The sequence below is a fragment of the Eurypyga helias genome, unplaced genomic scaffold (assembly GCF_000690775.1).
Source record: "Eurypyga helias isolate BGI_N326 unplaced genomic scaffold, ASM69077v1 scaffold29865, whole genome shotgun sequence".
NCBI classification, from domain to species: Eukaryota; Metazoa; Chordata; class Aves; order Eurypygiformes; family Eurypygidae; genus Eurypyga; species Eurypyga helias.
The window spans coordinates 1-18,685 of record NW_010251395.1 but is presented as its reverse complement, the minus strand read 5'-3'; the positions used below and the strand labels follow the sequence as shown (position 1 = coordinate 18,685).

The 18,685-nt window shown below is 44.1% G+C and overlaps 1 protein-coding gene across 1 annotated transcript; it reads left to right on the top strand.

The window, feature by feature from the left end:
- Window positions 1–10,104: 10,104 nt before the first annotated feature.
- Window positions 10,105–18,518, top strand: LOC104505048 (elastase-1-like; the record flags this gene model as incomplete). Its single annotated transcript, XM_010152024.1, has 8 exons — window positions 10,105–10,243; window positions 10,308–10,411; window positions 10,559–10,668; window positions 11,447–11,578; window positions 12,247–12,387; window positions 12,522–12,663; window positions 14,090–14,239; window positions 18,411–18,518. Coding segments are annotated over exons 1-8 (1,026 nt in total), but the record flags the coding sequence as incomplete, so codon positions are not given.
- Window positions 18,519–18,685: the final 167 nt, after the last annotated feature.

Sequence of the window (18,685 nt, the reverse complement as noted above, 5' to 3'; positions counted from 1 at the left end):
CTTCCTTCCAGACCACAGTTAAAGGAAATGCTGTTCTTTATCAATAATGCCCTTCGCTGTTGTATTTGTCACCATCACCCTCGTACAGGTTTAGCTCTGTGAATAGTGTGAAACACCACAGTTCACATCTGGCACGGCCAGTCTATTCTCTTGCTCGCTCTCTCACAAAGGCAGCACTGTGCATGTAGTAGGGGTCATGCTTTTGCCAGGATTTCAGGGTGAACGTAAGAGCATCAACTTTGACATTTAAGGTAGAGGTTTGGAGAAATATAACCATCTGTGTCTAAGAGGGGGACTTGATTTGGCAGGTTTCCAGCAACACATTCCATTGAAAGAGTTTAAATTCATTCAGTACCTAAAGTACTTAATTAATTGCAGAAGCACTCTCTGTCAAAGTGTAGAAGCAGAAGCTAGCTACTTAGGCAGTCATGACTCAGTGCAAGAGTTCTGCTACCTGGGGGAAAGCAAACAAACTCATTCTCTTCCAGGGCTAACTTCCTCCTTCATTAGCAGCGGTGACATGGTTGGTGCCTGATTAATCTCTTTTTTAAATGGCTGATTTTGCATTAATCTGCTCATCAGGACTGGCAAGAACATAATCTGTAGAACTGTAACTGTGAAGCTATAAATAAAAGGATGGCATATGTATGAGAAAACCTGTACGTTCATCAATATATTTTAAAATAAATTAAAGATTCGAAGAATTTCATACGCTTATTGTTCATAAGTTTATATACACACATATGTTTACTGCAAATATTTAAAAATTCTCTTTTTCTGAAAAGACTTGTCTTTTTCATGGTGATCTGTGTAGGTAAATTTGGAAACTTCGTACTGAGAAGATTGATCACTCTCTACTCTTTTCAAATAGGCACATGGGACAATCCAATCAAGCTCTGAGGCAGTTTATCAAAGCTAGAAAGGGCAGTGACTGGGGCCAGAGAGCTATCAACAATATGATTCAGTTTTGTGGGGATCCTTTTGGACTTTGGCTCTTCATGTGCCACATGACCGTAACTTTTCTGACAGACTTTTTATAACTTATGAAAGCGATTTTTTCTGCTCTGGTGAACTTATCTGTTCCTTCCCTTGCCTGAGTTAAGACTAGATTCCTGGGCAATGCTTTGTCTTTATGAAATCCAAGACTCGTACTGATGTCTGTAAGGTAGATTGGCTGCTCTCTTGAGGTTTTCCTGTGCATTTTCATTTAATTGTCTAGGACAGCACCCTTATGTAGAGTCCTTTTCAATGCCTAAACTAAGTTCTTACACTCTGCAAAAGACTAATTCGATCCATCACTTTCAACAAGTTATCCCATTATGCTCCGGGGAGAGAACAGTGTACCACCGTTGCCTCAGCTCCTTTAAAGCTGTCACATACTTTAGGGCAAAAAAGTAATTGCTTCACTTTGCATCAGCTGCAGACTTACGAAGGAGGCATCTGAACAGAGTTTCAGATGGCACAAAAAAATTCATTTTGAGTCTATTAGTAGATCAAATGGGTGGGACCCATTCTTCCTTCCTGAGTCCAACTGGCAACACACGTCTCACGTCCACATGATTAAACTTTTTCGTCTCTAAATCAGAGTGTGTGCAACCCAATTGCCTATTGGAATTGTTCCTGGCCCGTATTATGCACTAAAATGTGACCAAGAATTGTCTGAGACTGTGGTGGCTGACATGGGTCAAAACCACGCCAGGAACTGTGCAAGCGCCTTCACAATACAGACAGCAGAAGGTGCTGGTGCAGTTTAGTTCTTGGCATAGATGGAGCTCTGGGTTTCAAGATAAATGTAGGAAAGTTCATTGTGAGCCAACTAAACCTCTGGAGTTCTGGCTTTGACTCGGGCTGGGTGACACTGAAGATGCAGAGCATGGAGCTGCTCACTGTACCAACTCTACTGATCACTTCATCAGTTGATCAGCATGAATAGGTCACTTCTGCAGAAAGTCAGGCATTTATCAACAGCAAACCTGGAGAGGGGCTGCATCAGAATGCCTTTTGAGTTATCTTTACTACCCTAGTTAATAGTCACAGTTGTCTTATTGGAAAGTTCATCCCAGTGATCTGAAAGCTCAGTTTGTCGTGCTTGGGAATATCCCAAAGCTTTACATGATGAAGATCAATAAACCACAGTTAATAACATGCAATATCACTGCTATAATATCAAGAAATAAGGCACTGCAGGGTTCCCAGCTTCTTCACATCAAGAAGCATTTAGCATCGTTTATCAGTGAATGACTGACTTGCCAATAGCTTCAAGCATACTAGTGAAAGTGCTAATCTGTTTAAAGCTGATGACCATGAAATGAGGAGTAGGGAAGAAGGGATGGGGAATAGTGCCCTAAGAAATGTGGTTCAAGCAAGGACCGAGAGCAAGGGCCTGAGCAGCAGGCCCAATAGATATCGCCCCACGTGAGGCTTCTCAGGTGGGGTTTTTTACCTCATTCAGCATTTTCTCACAGCGTAGTGGTTTCCACAGAAGTCCAATCCAAGGACACAGCTCCACTCTATCAGAGCTGACCCTGAACACAGGCAGCTGAACACACAGGGGGTGTGAGGAGGGTTTCAGCACCTGCTGGTGCACTCAGGACCCTTGTCAAGCAGCGTTTGCCAGTACAGCTTCAGCTGATCCTGGTCTAGCCAAGGACATTCTTCTGGTTGGAGGATATCCCATGAGTCCAAGACCCCTGTACTTCCTTCCAGATCTTCTTGTACTCATTTTCAGGCCTGGCTTTCCATCCCAGACCCTGACATCCCTGTTAATGATGCTGGTGTTGTTGTCCTGAATGAGAGCACACCTGCAATGTCTGAGCAAGGGAAATTCTGACCCTCAGTCAAAAATTGCTTTGCTGTGCATCCAAGTACACATGTTCTTCAACTGCTGTCACCTCAGATGCTTTTGTGAGTTTGGCTGCAATACTATGTGCTGCAAACACGGTTAACTGAAGCTAAACTAGACCGTCATCTCCACCAACCATATGCGAATACTTAGCCACCAACTGGACGTCCACAAGTGGGGGCACTCAGCCTTTTTCTCCTCCTTATGTTGAGCTTCCCAAAATTGGCTGAAATTCTATTCTTTGAGATATGTTTTTGTATGTATATTCCTACATCTCTTGCTCTGAGGCCTTAGGTATTTTCCCAGAAATTCTGGTGTTGAGAGAAAGAGATATTGTAGAGCGTGTGCCTTTCTTTTTACACTAGAAAGAAGAAATGAGGGAAAATAGAGGAGAGCGCCTTATAGGTATCCCCTGTGCATACTACTGAGATGAAAATGTGAGTCCTGAGTGCTTGAACATATACACAGAAAAACCACAAATGTACATATTGACGACACCCTTAGAAAGAGAGATAGAATATGAATATCTAACCATACACTTTTGTTAATGGCTTTCATTTTAAAAATAGAGGAAAATGTAGCACTTCTGAAAATTTCCAAGCTTGCAAGACCTGGAGTAGGATGAAATTATCAATAGAACAGGTATGCGAACAGTAGCAGTTTAAGGTGATTTATTTCTATTCTGGGAACAGTGTAATTTATGAAATATTTAGAAAAACAAATGCATAACCACTCTGTTTGCATATGGGGTAGTTAGACTTTAGAAAAAATATGCATATTGCTTTATACTGGTCACTGTTTTGAGAAACTAGAAAATACCATATAGCATCTGAAGTTTACAGTAGACGAGAAGAAGGAAGCTGTGCAACAGGGTAAAAGAACAGAAGAAAAATTATTAATGGACTTCTGTCCTTGTTTGCAAGAGGGCCAAAATCAGCTAAAGATGTTACAGAACTACTGTTTAATGGTTACTACAGGCATACATAATGCAGAAAAAACTCTGGTTTTGTAGAAATGGCAAAAACTGAGGTAAGAATTCAGGAGGTCCTTTCATACACGTTCCTTCCTGCTATAAATTGCTAACGGACTCCCGCTCTGCTTTTTAACCTGTTTTTTCTCCACAATGAATAGCATTTACTTCTTAACTTTGAACTAAAAGCTTTGACATCCAATTAATAAGCATATTAAAATACTTACATATGAATGTGTTTACTACCTTTTTCCATGTTGAGTAAGGACTAAAAGTAGGCTATTTATCTTGCATTTTTTTCCTCTTTGCTTAAGGTCAGAGTGAACTTTTCCAGTAGACAGGCTGGGTGAGATTCTGATGTCATTGATACTAAACTTTTCCGCTGATTTCAGTGGAGTTAGGTCCACCTGAATTTGCAAAGCTTCATAGACTAATTTTTCTAAAGCATACAGTTTATTTGCATGTAGAAAACCACACCCATAACTCTTCCACAGTGTGAAAACTATGGATTTCAGTGAACTGCTTACTAGCACAACAGTTGCTTAAAAAAAATGAAACGAGATTGAATCATGTACTGAATGTTCTGCAGAACCTGGAGGCAAGATCAAGCTAATCTGCTGTTAAAAGTAAATAAAAAGGACATTATTTCTCAAGATCTACTCCTCCAGTTCTGTGATGTGCATAAATAATTTGAATTATTGATGTTTTTCTCCTTTCCTGTGATATTCAATGTAGTCAAATCAATACCAGGAAATAGCAGTGTGAAACTACAACAGTGAGTACCAGACCCTCTCTCTTGCAGCCACTTTTATTATTTGCTCAGACTGAAAGAACCCTAAAGTATCAGTAAATTGGATTTATCAATTTTAAACATCCTTTACCTGCCTGGATGGCGCAGAAAGGTTTTAAATAAAGTCAGTAAGACTGTCATATCCACTGTTACAGACATTATAAGGCCTGCCATCTCCAGCAGCCTCCAGGACTTGGGATTTCTCCTGCCCAGCTGCTGGAGCCCAGTCTGGTGCTCCCTCAGGGGGAACACTGGACCCTCTTACCTGATGTATGATCTCCCTCTTGTCAGCTAGTCCAGCATTCTTGTCCCACACAGCCCCCTTGAATACCCCAAATTCTAAAGTTCATTTTCCTTTTCCCGTCTTATCGTTTGCAACATGCAGGTTAGCTCTCTCCACAGCTCTGTCTGTAGGTCCTTCATGACCCATCAGTTACTGTTTGGAGACTTTTGGTCTTCGTCATCATCTTAGTTATCTCTCATCTACCAGGTTTGTGTCTCTGTGTTTTGTTTATCCCTTTCCCTTTTACTTGTTATCCCCTCTGAACAAAAAAGGTCCTTGATCATACAGCCCTAATGAAGGAGGCAATCTCACTTCCCATGTACCCTCAACAGGCTGTATATCAACCTTCTTTATAAACCACTTGCAGAGTAGTTTATGTGTGCATTATAACTTGCCTGCACCTCAGCTGCCTAAGAAATGTATATCTGTTGAATATGTATATATATATAAATAAAATATATATTTGGGTTGAATATGTTTTAGATGAACGTCCGGAGATTTGCTTCTGGATACAGAGATAAATGGTGTGGACTGACAAATTAGCCATTTCATACCTTGCATCCCTTTTTACAGCTCAGCAGTACTCATACTGAAATAAAGGCTTCATCCTGTAGCAATAAAATGAGTAAAAAGTGAAGGCATTTGTCCGTTGATCCTCATTCATGATGATTAGTGCTGCTGTAGTACATTTATTAAGAAAAGTGCCATAGACCAAAGTTTTGTCAGTCTTCAGGGTAGTGTATCCATAGGCTCTTTTACTTAAGTAATATAAATGTTTCCACTCATGTTGTTCTAACTTGTTGCCAAAGGATAATAAGCTAGGAATATTTATGGGTTTATCAGTGTGTTGATCAACTCAAATTCAGTTATGGAAGACAATGAATATAAATTAAAAAATAATGAAATATTAAATACTCTGTGTGTCTTCTCTAGTGCTGCTTAATATGTTTAAAATCTCTGTTGAGAAGAGGAGCATGTGCTTTACATTAACACATACTTAAGTTAACAATGTGCTTAATAAAATCCTAAATAGAGATGTTATGTTGAATTGCTGCTATAAAGAAGAAAGGGAACTTTGGCACTTGCACTGCAAAAATAAATCCGAGGCTATCATTTCCAGGCACATAATCAATAAATAAAGGCATATGTAGGGCTAAACTGTGTCATACCAAGATTCATCTAGCCAATAGCCTAGTGGCAATGGGTGATAGCAGATGCTTAGGAAAAGCATGTAGGTGCAGATCAAACATAAATGTGCACAATAAACATAGACAGTAAACCCTCCCACTGTCTGGAAATCAGTTTGTGCTTTAAGACCTACCTGAGAGATGACTATGTCCTCAACTTTGGGCTCAGTAGCTCCCAATGGATCTCATCAAGTCCATGCAAATCTCCTTATTTGCTGTACAGTCCTGGAATCTTTCCTCACAATCCATCCTAATGCTCACAACCTTCCTTATCCTTCCCATCACTCCTAAAATAATCTACTTACCCAGAAAATGCTGCTGTCATCAAAATATTTAATTCTGATGCTCTGAGGACAAGGACAAAAAGGCTATATACTAATTAACTAAACATGCTAGAACATCAACCCATGCCTTGTCCTGCTTTTGTCTATACAGTTAAATGTTAGTGCTAGCACAGCACTGGTTTGCACCAGCCGATGTTCCCCGTAACAACTCTTGACACGGTTTAGAAAGTTAGTATGGATGAAATGCCCTGCTCCATAGGCAGCACTGATGAGACCTCTCTGCTTTAGAGTATAGAAGAATTTTGTTAGAGTATAAAAGAGTTATGTCATATGGACACAAACAGGGCAACTTGAGTTGGCTTTGTGGTATGAAAGATGGTCCATTTTATTTCCTGGAAGAAACTTGGAGCACAGAACTTAATTTTTGACTGCAGTTGTGAGAAACCCTGAGGTGCCTTTGGTTTGAGTCTGTCCTTCAGAAAGGAAGAGTGCTGGACTCCAGTTTTAGGACTGCACGTGTTCTGAAACAGATTTCATAGCCCCTAGAGGGTTATGTGCCTCTGAGATTTAGTGGTAGGTGAGACGATACGTTTTGGATGGCAGCTCTAGAATTGGGCATCTCAAGCCAAGCTTCACAATTGGAGCTCCATGGTAATGCTGCGATACCCAAAAACTAATCAGCCTCCTCATTGCCATTAATGCCAATGTTTTTTCCTTTCCTTCTCCTAACTCAGATATTCAAGTTTTTTCACCCTGCCAAGTGCTTGTACATGGAACAGCTTCCCACTCCCAATGCTTGAACTGCCCTCCCTCCATTCACATTATGTCTCATACTTTCACCTCTTCCAGAAACCATATATGTAGAGCCCAGAGCAAAACACAGACAGTCCCTGAAGAGCTCCATGCTAAAACAACGTCTGAAGTGGAGGAATTCTGAAAACAGCTGTAATTTATCATCCCCAGCGTAATTTATTTCTCCTTTGAGCATTACAACACAGCCCAACATCAAAGCCACTCAGCTGCGAAATGAGTAGGATACCATGTGCATTGCTGTGGAGTACAGATTATGGACAAACAATTGCTCAGGCTAAATGGCATGATGTCCAAAAGCAGAACAAACAAACAACAGTGTTCTCCAAAAAAATTGTATGTAAGGAACACAGATGATAATGGAAAAAATAAATTAACAGTAGAAAATGGGTGAGTTTGCCAGGTCTAACAAGGGTGATGAATGTAGTGAAAGTGAGCGAAGAGACTGTTTGGCTAGGAGGCCACTTTTTGACCTCCCAGCCAAAACTAACTAGAAGCTAAAATGATCTATGATGTAAGGGGGAAAAAGTGTTCAGTGACTTCAAGAAGGTCTCAGTTCTGAAATATCACACTGAACTTTTTATTACTTCCAGTAAAAGAAAAAGGATTTGCTAAAAAGACTGTTGGGATGATACAGAAAAACTGGTCCTACAGTATCCATTCCATGGATAGTGGATCCCATTAGCATATCCAGGTGGATGATCCTTGCTATCTTCTCCAGTTCCTTTTTAACTTGACAACTGGTCTCTGGCTTCAGTTCAAGTTCAAGATGAGCTTTACTTCCCACCCGCCAATGGCCTGTGTGTCCCAAGGGGATTGCCCCGATCATGGAAACAAGTCTCGGAGTTCCACCACATACAGGCATTTCTTGCTTTCTTCCTCACTGGGCATGTAAAGCAAGGCGGTATTTTACATTTAACTGAAGAGCTTACGCATCTGCTATGCTCCCAGATAGCTGCCTTAAACCATTAAAGGGGTATCAATCATGATGCTCCACAAGTATAAAATGGTTAGGGGACTGCAGTTAATGAGGATATAAAAAAGCAAAACATACTTCCCCTAGAAGAAAGTTATCCATTACAAAGGCTTCTACGTTTACTTCTGAAGTGCTACATCAAGGCCACTGTCAAAGATGGGGTGCAGGTCTTGGCAAAATTACCTGGTGCCTTTCCTACGTGCTGCTGGAACGCAGCTGGGCAGAAACGGACCTGGGGTCCTGGTGGACACCAAGCAGAACACGACCCAGCAGTGTGCCCTTGCCACAGATCAGGTGAATGGCATCCTGGGCTGCACTGACCAAAGCATGGCCAGCAGGTCGAGGGAGGTGATCCTTCCCCTCTGCTCAGTGTTGGAGAGGCCATCCCTGGAGTACTTGGTCAAGTTCTGGGCTCCCCAGTAACAGACAGACATGGGCATACTTATACAAGACGATAAAGTGACTGGAGCACCTCTCCCATGAGGAAAGGCTGAGAGAGCTGGGACTGATCAGCCTGGAGAAGGGAAGGGTCCAGGAAGACCTCATAGACCCTTCCAGTACCTGAAGGGGCTACAAGGAAGCTGGGGGGCGCTTTTTACAAGGGCCTGCAGTGACAGGACAAGGGGTACCTGAAGGGAGGGTGCAAAGGGGATGGAGCCAGGCTCTTTTCAGTGGTGCCCAGTGACAGGGCCAGAGGCCATGAGCACAAACTGAAATGCAGGAGGTTCTCACTGAGCATCAGGAAGCACTTTTCTGCTGCGAGGGTAACTGAACGCTGGCACATGCTGCCCAGGGAGGTTGTGGGGTCTTCATCCTTGGAAATATTCAAAAGCTGTCTGGACATGGTCCTGGGCAACCAGGTCTAGGTAGCGTGCATGAGCAGGGGGGTTGGACCAGCTGAGCTCCAGACCTCTAACCTTAAGCATTCTGTGATTATGGGACCTTTTCCATTCCTCAGAGATAGCCCCAGTCTCTTCCAGCTGCATCATCTCCCTTGGACACAGCCCAGCTCCCTACCTCCCCTCCTGCCACTGAGAGCCCGCGTTTTGGGGCAGACAGAGGAAAACTCATTCAGCAGGGAGGAGAGAGCAGAAAAGTATCTTCATAAAAGATCGGTGTGTCCAGCCAAGGTCGAACCACTCTCGGTGATCACACTTCTCCCTGTTTGCTATTGCTCCTTTTATCTAGTTGAGAAAATGCAGTTCATGTTACATGGAGTAGCAGACAGCTGGACTGACACATTTCTTACAAGGGAATACAACACATGCATCGACAACTGCTGGTCTGAAGTGTTGGCTTCTTGAGCCTGGGTTTGCACTGGTTTGGTTTTGACTTGATCTAAGAGCACTCCAAATTTATCAGGGTTTTTTCTGCTTCATGGCCCTGTGGGAACTATGCAGTGAGGGGGTGTTTGTGTAACCTTGGCCTCTACCTTGAACAGGTTGCTGCTCCCACTTCTTTTCCACATAGACAACATTTTTGATCAGTTTAATGAGTTATGAGTATAGATAAATTGTATTAATCACAAATTTACACACAGATTCTTATCAGGTATTTCTATATAAGAAGAGTTTTTCTGGGAGAAATGCTACCACTTCATTAAAGATGCTTCAGTTTCTGGTTCTTCTGAGCTGCCTGGGTAAGTTGCAATTGAAGTATTGGATCTGGGAAAGGGTGAACCTCTCAGCCTCTAAGGTGTGCAGATTAGAGCATATAATTTTTTTTCTCTGCAGGTACTGTGCTAGGGCAAACCCATTGGGAACACAATTATTCTGGCTGGAAGGGTTCTCTATTGAGGGAACAAGATCTCCATGAAGATCTGGTGGTGCCCTGACAGAGGGGAAGGGAAACTTACACCCCGAAAGAAAGGGAATTTAGGGTGGAGTTGCAGGGAGTGTGGGAAACAAGTCCACCTATATAAGAGCTTTGTGTCTTGGGAGGTGTTTATGGTATTATTCAACCATGGAGGCTTTAAAGGCAGCCTTCAGGATGGGGATGGAGATGGAGAGCGAGTGCCTTGTCACGTCATGCAAGTCTCAATCACTTGATCCTTCAGACTTGCTTAGCTGGCTGCCCTGCTCCGCAGAAGCTTTCGTTGGCAGTAACCCGCAATGACTGATGCTCTTGTAATGACAAACTGCTCTCCTTTTTTTTTGTGTGGTTAGGGGCAATCTCTGCAAGTCCCCTAAGGGATACTCTTCAGAGGGATTTGCTGACAGGGCGAGTAATTGGAGGCCATGAGGCTCAACCACACGCCTGGAAGTGGCAGGTAACGCTGGTGTCTTATACTTGAAAAAAGCCTTGTACTTGTAAAAAACCAAAGAAAACCACAGCTTCTGCTGTCCAAAGCCACACACACCATTTCTACGGATGCATGGCATGGCTTGAGTGTAAAATATGTTGCTGCTTGATCCAGGTATCGCTTCAGATTGCCTATGATGACTACCCAGGGTACTACTCTCACATCTGCGGTGGAACTCTTATCAGCACCAAATGGGTCATGACTGCAGCCCATTGCCTCGGCGTGTAAGTAGGATAAAAAGCATTAAAACCCTTGCTCTGCTCCTAATTCTTGCTGCAGGCAGGAGGCAGACCCTTCTCACCCTCCAAGCTCCCTGCTGGTGTCGTTCCATGCACAGCTGGACATCTCACTGCACACTTAATCAAGGGAACTGGAAAATTCTTGTTTGCTTTAGACTTGATTTTATGCATTAATTGCTGACTTCCTGGGAGTGGAAATCAAGCTGATTGCTGATTTGCATAAGAGGAGGTACATTTGCATGAATGTGAGCATTTCAAATGGGTTTGCATCCTGAGAAACCTGCACAGAGATGGAAAGATTGAAGAAAAGGCATGTTTTGTAGGTGATGGGCTATGTCATACGATTTGCTCTGCAGTATTCTAACATGCACTGCTTAAACGATACAGCGTGACACCAATAAGAGAACACTCCTCTTTACTTACTCATGCTTTTAGTGAATGTGCTTGCAATAAAGTGTAACAAGCTGATCCTTCACACGCTGTTTCAGATAGATGCAGATATGCAAAATGAATGTTCTCGTTCGAGACTGAGCTCAGCCCTGTATTAGCTGATGCTGCACCTTCGTCTGCTCCACCAGCAAACTTCAGTCAGCGTTTGCCTGATTCATAAGACCGTTTAGCTATAGTCCATTGAAAATCCCCCTGTGGAAGGTGCTTTAGAAATGATTACATTGGTGGAAGGTCTCAGTGGTGCAGGAATTACGGTGCAAAGCTAGCAGTGGGGGGTAGTTTGTATATTAATTATTCTGTGATTTGTTTTCAGGCTAGAAGGAGCAACCTACCGAGTGGTTCTGGGTGAGCATGATCTCGAGAAGGTGGATGGCACTGAGTACTCCATTGATGTGGATAGGGTCTTCATCCATGAGGGCTGGAATCCCAATGACATTGCCAATGGGTAATTATTTGTAATATGGTCGGATAGCTGAATGCTACATTGCACCCTGTCTTGCTGGTGTTTATGTATATATTCAGCCCAGTTCCCAGCGAGGCTGGATTTGTGGGAAGCACTGGAAGATGATGCAATGGAGATTTCCCAAATGACCTCCTCTCTTGGAGAGGTGTTACATGGTGTCTATGTGGATAACCTCAGTGTTGTTTTGCCCAAGATTGGGAAAAGCTGGAGCATCACAGTGGGATCCAGGATGTCTGGCAGATTCAGGGGCTTGCCAGCAGTCACAGCACTCTTTGAATCTGACGAAGGGAAGACAGTGGGAAAATGTAGAGGGACTGTCTTAAATCCCCCTCAGAGGCATGTCTGTCCACCCAGGGTCCACTGAAATTTACTCTGAGGTTGGGTGCCTCCAAAGGAGTAGGAGATTTTTGGGGGCTGTTAGACCTTTATCAGTCTGTACCATGGCATCTTCTGTCTTAATCACTCATATTTTCCTCTTGCCTGTGACAGCTATGAGGATTAATTAATGAAGTATGCAAGGTGCTTGGCTATCACCATGCTGGAGGCTAGAGACCTGTGTAAGCGATGGAATATGAGTCAGGATGTCAGATCTTGTTTATGACTAAATCAGGATTTTCAGTAAAGAGTCTTTTCCCTGTATCCTGTTTCAGCTATGACATTGCCCTGCTGCGCCTCCACTCTTCTGCCTATGACAATGGGTTTGTTGAGCTGGGAATGCTTCCACCTGAAGGAGATATGTTGCCCAATAACTATCCCTGCTACCTTACCGGGTGGGGGCTAGTTAGTGGTAAGTAAGTGGGAAGGAGGAGTGTTGAGGTCCCTCTGGGTTTCAGAGGGACCACTGTGTGGGTAAGGCTGCCCGAGGCAGTGTGGGCTTCCTTCCTCAACCACTGGACCAAAATCTCCCCTTTTCTCTGCTAGCGAGTGGCAGCAGCACGGACACACTGCAGGAGGTGATGCTGCCGGTGGTCGACCATGAGATCTGCTCCCAGCCTGACTGGTGGGGATCTCAAGCAAAAGTCACGATGATCTGTGCAGGTGGAGACGGCGTGAGGTCCGGATGCAGTGTAAGAACTCTTATTATCAGGAAATTTTCAAGCTACTCTCTTTTTCCTTCCTATCTGACCTTGCTATTCCTTCAGCTGGGACCTGGTATTGTTATTTCTCCACCTGCAATTGCTCTCCTGCAAATCCTGATCCCTTCGCTGCTTTCTGCTGAATACCTTCCAAACAAGACTGCTTCATCTTCCACAGTGCAGCCAGCACAGAGAAAACCTCCAAATCCTCAGGGTGCGTCTCTCCCCTCTAATTTCAAAGGAGAGTTTTGCCCTTTCTTCTAGCAGCATGACCCAGGGACCAGATCCTAGGGTATGGATTGAGACTTTGGCAGACCCCTCTGCCCTCATTCAAAGAATGAAGCTGCAGGGAAGTCCTACCACTCCTCCAACGTTGCTGTCATGTTGGACTTTGGACCAGGCAGTGATCCCCTACGCTTTTACCCTGCTTGTCACCCTTCTCCTCCCCAGCTGCTCTACGTACATGGACAGTTGTGGTTGCTGCAAGCTTTGGCTCTGTCCAAGTTACACCAGATTAGATGAAAAAGAAGGATGCTGTGAGGTCTCCTTTATCCCAGGGGCTCCAGGTTGCCCCAGCATCAAGGCAAGGAGGTTTGGTGTGCAGCGGCAGGGGCTACATGGGGCTACCTCACTGCAGAGGTGGTTTCTGGTGAAAGCAATCATAAAGAGTCCTTAAAAGATAATGGACAAATACATAACATATATTATGTAAATATATAAATATAATATAGGAACACTGAAAAAAAACCCTGGTTATACTAATATACCTAGTGCAATTATATGTGAAGTATAATTACAGGTCTATAGATATATACTGTATTTTTTGGTGTGGTTTAATTATGACAGAACCCAGTTACAAAACAGGTTCTGAGCCAAGCAAGAACCTTCATCTTCTCATACCTTTTAACTCAAGTTGCTTTCTTTTTCACTGCCTTAACTTCCCAGGACACTTGGACTATAATTGTTTGCAAAGAACAAGGGAACCAACATTTCCCTTCTTTCTGGTTCCTTGTAGCTGGAGAGTGCACTGATTTTTTAGCAGAGATACTGTGCAGGTGGACCTTGCTGGGAAGGACTGTGAGTGATGCAATGTGCCCTGGACATTTGCTTACCAATTTCCAGTGGTGGTGGTAAATTAGGGTTCCAGCCCTTCCCAGGGTGTTCATGTGTATATATCTGTGTGTGTATGTGCATGTAGACTGAGATAAGAAATAGTGCAACATCTTGGGAGGTGCTGAGTGGTCCCTGCTCATGTTGCTGGGGAGCAGTCAGGCCTTTGCAAAGAAAGCAGCAAAAAATTGTTATTTTGATGTTCAGGACAGTGATTAACTAACCGGTGGTTCTTAATCCAACCCAGTCATTCCTCAGTTGACCAGATAATTTGGATTAATATGTTCCTTTCCTTCCTCTGATCCAGGGGGACTCTGGGGGACCTCTCAGCTGCTACAAAGATGATCGCTGGCAAGTTTTTGGGATTGTCAGTTACGGGCTAGTTCCTTACTGTAACACCTACAAGAAGCCGACAGTCTTCACACGTGTGTCAGCCTACATAGACTGGATCTACAGCGTAAGTTGCTTAGTGCCTGCAAGGTAGCCTGATGCATCTCCTCTGAAGGCAAGGGAGTGCAAGAGGCAGTGGATCCTCTCACCTATTACACCATTAGGACTTGAACTGAGGGATCTGGGGAGGTCTAGAATCAGTATACTTGGTGCTACTTTTGGTGTAGTGAAACAATTGGAAGGACAGAGCTGCTGCCTTGCAGCTGAAATGCTCTGCTGAGGACCATGGACAAAATAAAAGCCAGACAGGAGCTGGGCTCTGTGTCCAAAAAATGATCATTGCCATACATCCAGACAAAACCTTACTGCAGGAAACCGCTGAGGGGATTAGCTGGCCAGTGAGTGGAAAATGCACCAAACATCGAGCATCTCTATTGGTGCAAGTCCGGCAGTGCCACACCATGCACTCTCAGCCTTGCATTTGGGAACGAGCAACAAGCTCTTTGCTCTAAGAGATAATGTCTGGCACAGGTAGCAGCCATTTCCCAGCACAGGGAATGGTTTTGTGGAAGCGACTCTGTAAACTTTGGGACCTGCTGGAAAGAAAGGTGGGGAGAGGTGTTTTAAATCACCTCAGGGAAGAGGGGGACTACTTGGAGCCAGATGAATGCTGCCAGCATCTGGCCTCCCCTGAGCTGCGGGGCTGAAATGCCACCGTCCATGAGCATTTCTGGGTGGGAACAGGTAGGCAGAGCAGTCCCCTGGCCCATCTGGGAACAGGTCCTTCTTCTGAGAACTTTTGTGGGATGGAGGCATGCATTACTGTGGATGTCTACTGAATTCACCTCTTTCTTGTTTTGCAGACTACACTGAATAATGGAGGTTTCTAGGGAAGGATTGACTTGTGTATGAACATGAGAAGAGCTATAATGAAGTATCTTTGCTCATTAAACCTTTTTTAATTCCATTAATTTTAATTTTATGTTTAATTTTAATTAAACCTTTATTAATTCCATTAATAATATCTTTAACTTTTGGTCAGCCCCGAATTGGTCAGGCAGTTGGACTAGATGATTGTTGTAGGTCCCTTCCAGCTGAAATAGTTCTGTTCTATTCTGTTCTATTCTAAAGAACAGCCAGCAAAGGTTTCATTTGCAGAAGTGCGTTTTCTTTATTCCTAAATGAACAGCTTCAGTACAGTGCTGGTCATACAGAGGGCATCTGCCTCAGGTGTACTTGCAAACTCAACCCCTGGAAAGCACGATCCATCTGACTTATTCTTGAATTCACTCTGTGCAGGATGGTAAGTGCACAGAAAAGAGTGTTTCTGGTGCTTTTTGAGTGAGGAAGCAATAAATGCAGTGTGAAACACCCCCCTGCACTGTTGGACACACAGGGGCCCATACTCCAGCCATCTGGGCAATCCTATCTGCAACATGTAAGATTTCCAAATAAAAACCATATTCCCATTAGACACACAGCAGGGTCAGTAAAGGGAGGGAAGGAGGAAGACAGGGAGATGTTCCTGCACAGCAAAGCAATATTTATCTTTTGATGAATACCATCTTCAAGGAGTACAAGGGGAATCCCACAACCATCCCTCTACCCCTGTGCTGTGTATGAGATGAGCACTTATGAATGAAGGACCTTGATTTAGCTTTTTCTCCACTTCAGTCCTCATGTCCCATCTCTCCTGAAGCCTGTGGACACTTAGGGCATAGCAGTATTTTTTCAAAATTCTCTTTTGGGAAGTGCACGTTTCTGCTTCCAAAAGCCACTAGATGGCAATGGCAAACTGAAGGAATATCTTATATGAGTATCATTGACTCCTAAAATTGTTCTGTGAGCCAAGAACGATAAAATGGCATGTCCACAACTTTGCACTCTGTCCTTCATGTTTGCTTGCAGACACACAGATAAGCAGTGACACACAGGAGCTTCTTTTCCCTGCCCTTATCCACAGGTCCAACTTGCAGACAGATAAATCTTCCCTATTACAGCCAGTGCAAATGAAAACTAAACCAGTGGTGCTTTCTTTAAGGCTTGTGAAGGAGTGGAGTCCCGTCTGTATTTTTAGCACTCTGCTTTATTGGACTGCACTTGGCAGTGTCTCCTGGGTGCTCAGTAGCTTGGCAATTCTCCTCTTCTGACAAGTTAAAAAAATCCTGAATCTCAGCTTTCCTGCCTTTTAATATTCCTGAATGGTTCTTGCTTCTTTTAAGACAGCATGTGTGATTTCTGCTGCAACATCAAGATCAAATATTTAACTTGTGAAAGAGCCTGGATCTGTTAGGCTCAGTGGTAATGTCCCTTAAAAGTTCACTTAGCAGCCAAGTGACAGGAGCACGCTGGCATCTGAGATCTTGGCCTGACTACTCAAACACTTTGAGTTTCAGAAGGACTTAAAAAGACATAGATCAAAGGCTTTAGGAAATGAGATTTTTAAAGGGAGCCTCTCAAACCACTTCCAAAAATTACTCAGATGCTGAGAAGTGAAGTATTGCAGTGCCCGGCGGTTTTGCCTGATGCCTGGGCTGGAGGTCTCTGTGTGCTTGGTGCATGGGCTATGGGGGGATTTGGGGATGTCACACAGGGTCCCAAACTCTCACCCACCTCCGTCCCTGGCCTGGGCCGAGCACAGCTGGGAGCCAGCAGGGACCTTGCTGTTCCTTGGGCCAAAAGCATTCCTTGCTGTTCCTTGGGCCAAAAACATTCCTGGGACCATGTTACCAGTTTAGTGAGTGTGTATGTGCCTTGACACAACCCAAAACACCACAGGCATCCCCTGTTCATCCCCTGACGTGACTATGGTGGTGGGCTCTCCCTGCTTCTGCCCACAGCTGTCCCACTGCCCCTGGTGTCCATGGAGCAGCCGTGGCCATCGGGTACTTAAACCTATTATCACAAGCTGCTCCGAAAGCCAGGCTGGACATTGCTCCTTTAAATTTTCCTCCACATAAGCAAGACCAGGACCTGTTCCTGCAACAGCAAGAGGAGAAACATCAGGCTGCACCCACAGGAGCAAAAGAATCAGGTGCTGGAGACGTACAGCTCTAATTCAGGGTCATTATCACATCCCTGGTGCCAAGAGGAGTGCTCCTTTCTGTGTCTCAATGACAGGAACAGCTTGTGCTGCTCAGCCATGATTTATTGCGTAGGTTAGGAGGGAGGTGATAGCCTGGCAGCACGCAGACAGGGTATGCGTGCTTCTCCTGTGTCTCATCTTCCTCTCACTACCCAAGAGCCCTGTTAGAGCTACTTGTTCCCCAGTGCTGCCAGGCAAAGCCGTGAGCACACCTTGGGAAGCCTATGGAAAATCCAGTGTGCCACATAGGTTTTATTGTGTGGAGTTACTAGGTAACACAGTGATGTTATATCCAATGGTGTTGGGAAAACATGGCAGAGCACAGAACTATAATGCTCGTATATAATGTACCCATCCTTTTCTCCAAAGCTGCGGGGTAAGGATGCAGCTAAACCAGGGAATGAACTAAAATTTGGAAAACCGGTGCTCTCCACATCTTTCTGGAGAGCAGAAAAAGGAGACAACCACAACAACAGGAGACATCTCCTGGGGCTGATCCCACCAGGTGTAGGGTAGGCCGGTGAGGTGCAGGATTGGCTACAACACCTTGAGCTATTTGGGGTAGGTAAGGCTGTGCTGTGAAACATAGCTTGGGGGTGCCAGGATCAAATACAGTGGTCAGTGCCATTAGGGATGTCTGAGGACATCCCACCCCATCCTGCTTCTGCTTCAAAAAGGCCCAGCTCTCCTGAGGTCCCTTGTCATCTCCACCAGCCCCATGGGGATGTCTTCACACACCTGAGCAGCTCAACTGGCACAAAACACACAAGAGCTGGAGCATTTTAAAGTCACCCAGAGATAAGCTCAGCAATGGGGCACTCAATCACAGCACAGCTGAATAGAAATGTTCTGGTTACAGCCATCTCCTCATCAAAATCCTTCCCTGAGGCTGCTTCCCTTTATTAGAATAAACCTCAAAATCTCAAGTCGAATTTGTATCATTCCTTCAGCCAATCATTCCCTTGCTCTCTTGCAGGAAAAAATGATGGGTATTTGGTAGTATGACTACAATGGGCTCCCTTGTCTCCTGACCACTATTCAGCCTTAATTACCAGAAAGCACTTTGGGATGTTTTGACTATGAAAAGCACTTAAGGACCACTAAGGTCTCATCTTTATTTACTCCAAAGTAGTATCTGAGTATTTATTTCCAGGAAAGTGTAAGAGATAATAGTTTCCTATGCAGGGTATATCAGTGGAGCAGGTTTATTTTGGAGGAAGACCTTTCTGTGTTATTCATACTGGCGTGGATGCGTGTCCAGGTGTGGAAGCACAGCCAAATCCCAGGACATTCCCACCTCTCCTCCAGACCCAAAAGGGCCATTTAAGACTCTTCTTTTTTTTTTTTAATACAATAATTTCATGGTATAAATGGTGCCTCTGGACAAGCAGAATATTGTTCAGCCAGGCCAAGTGCCGGGTCCTGCAC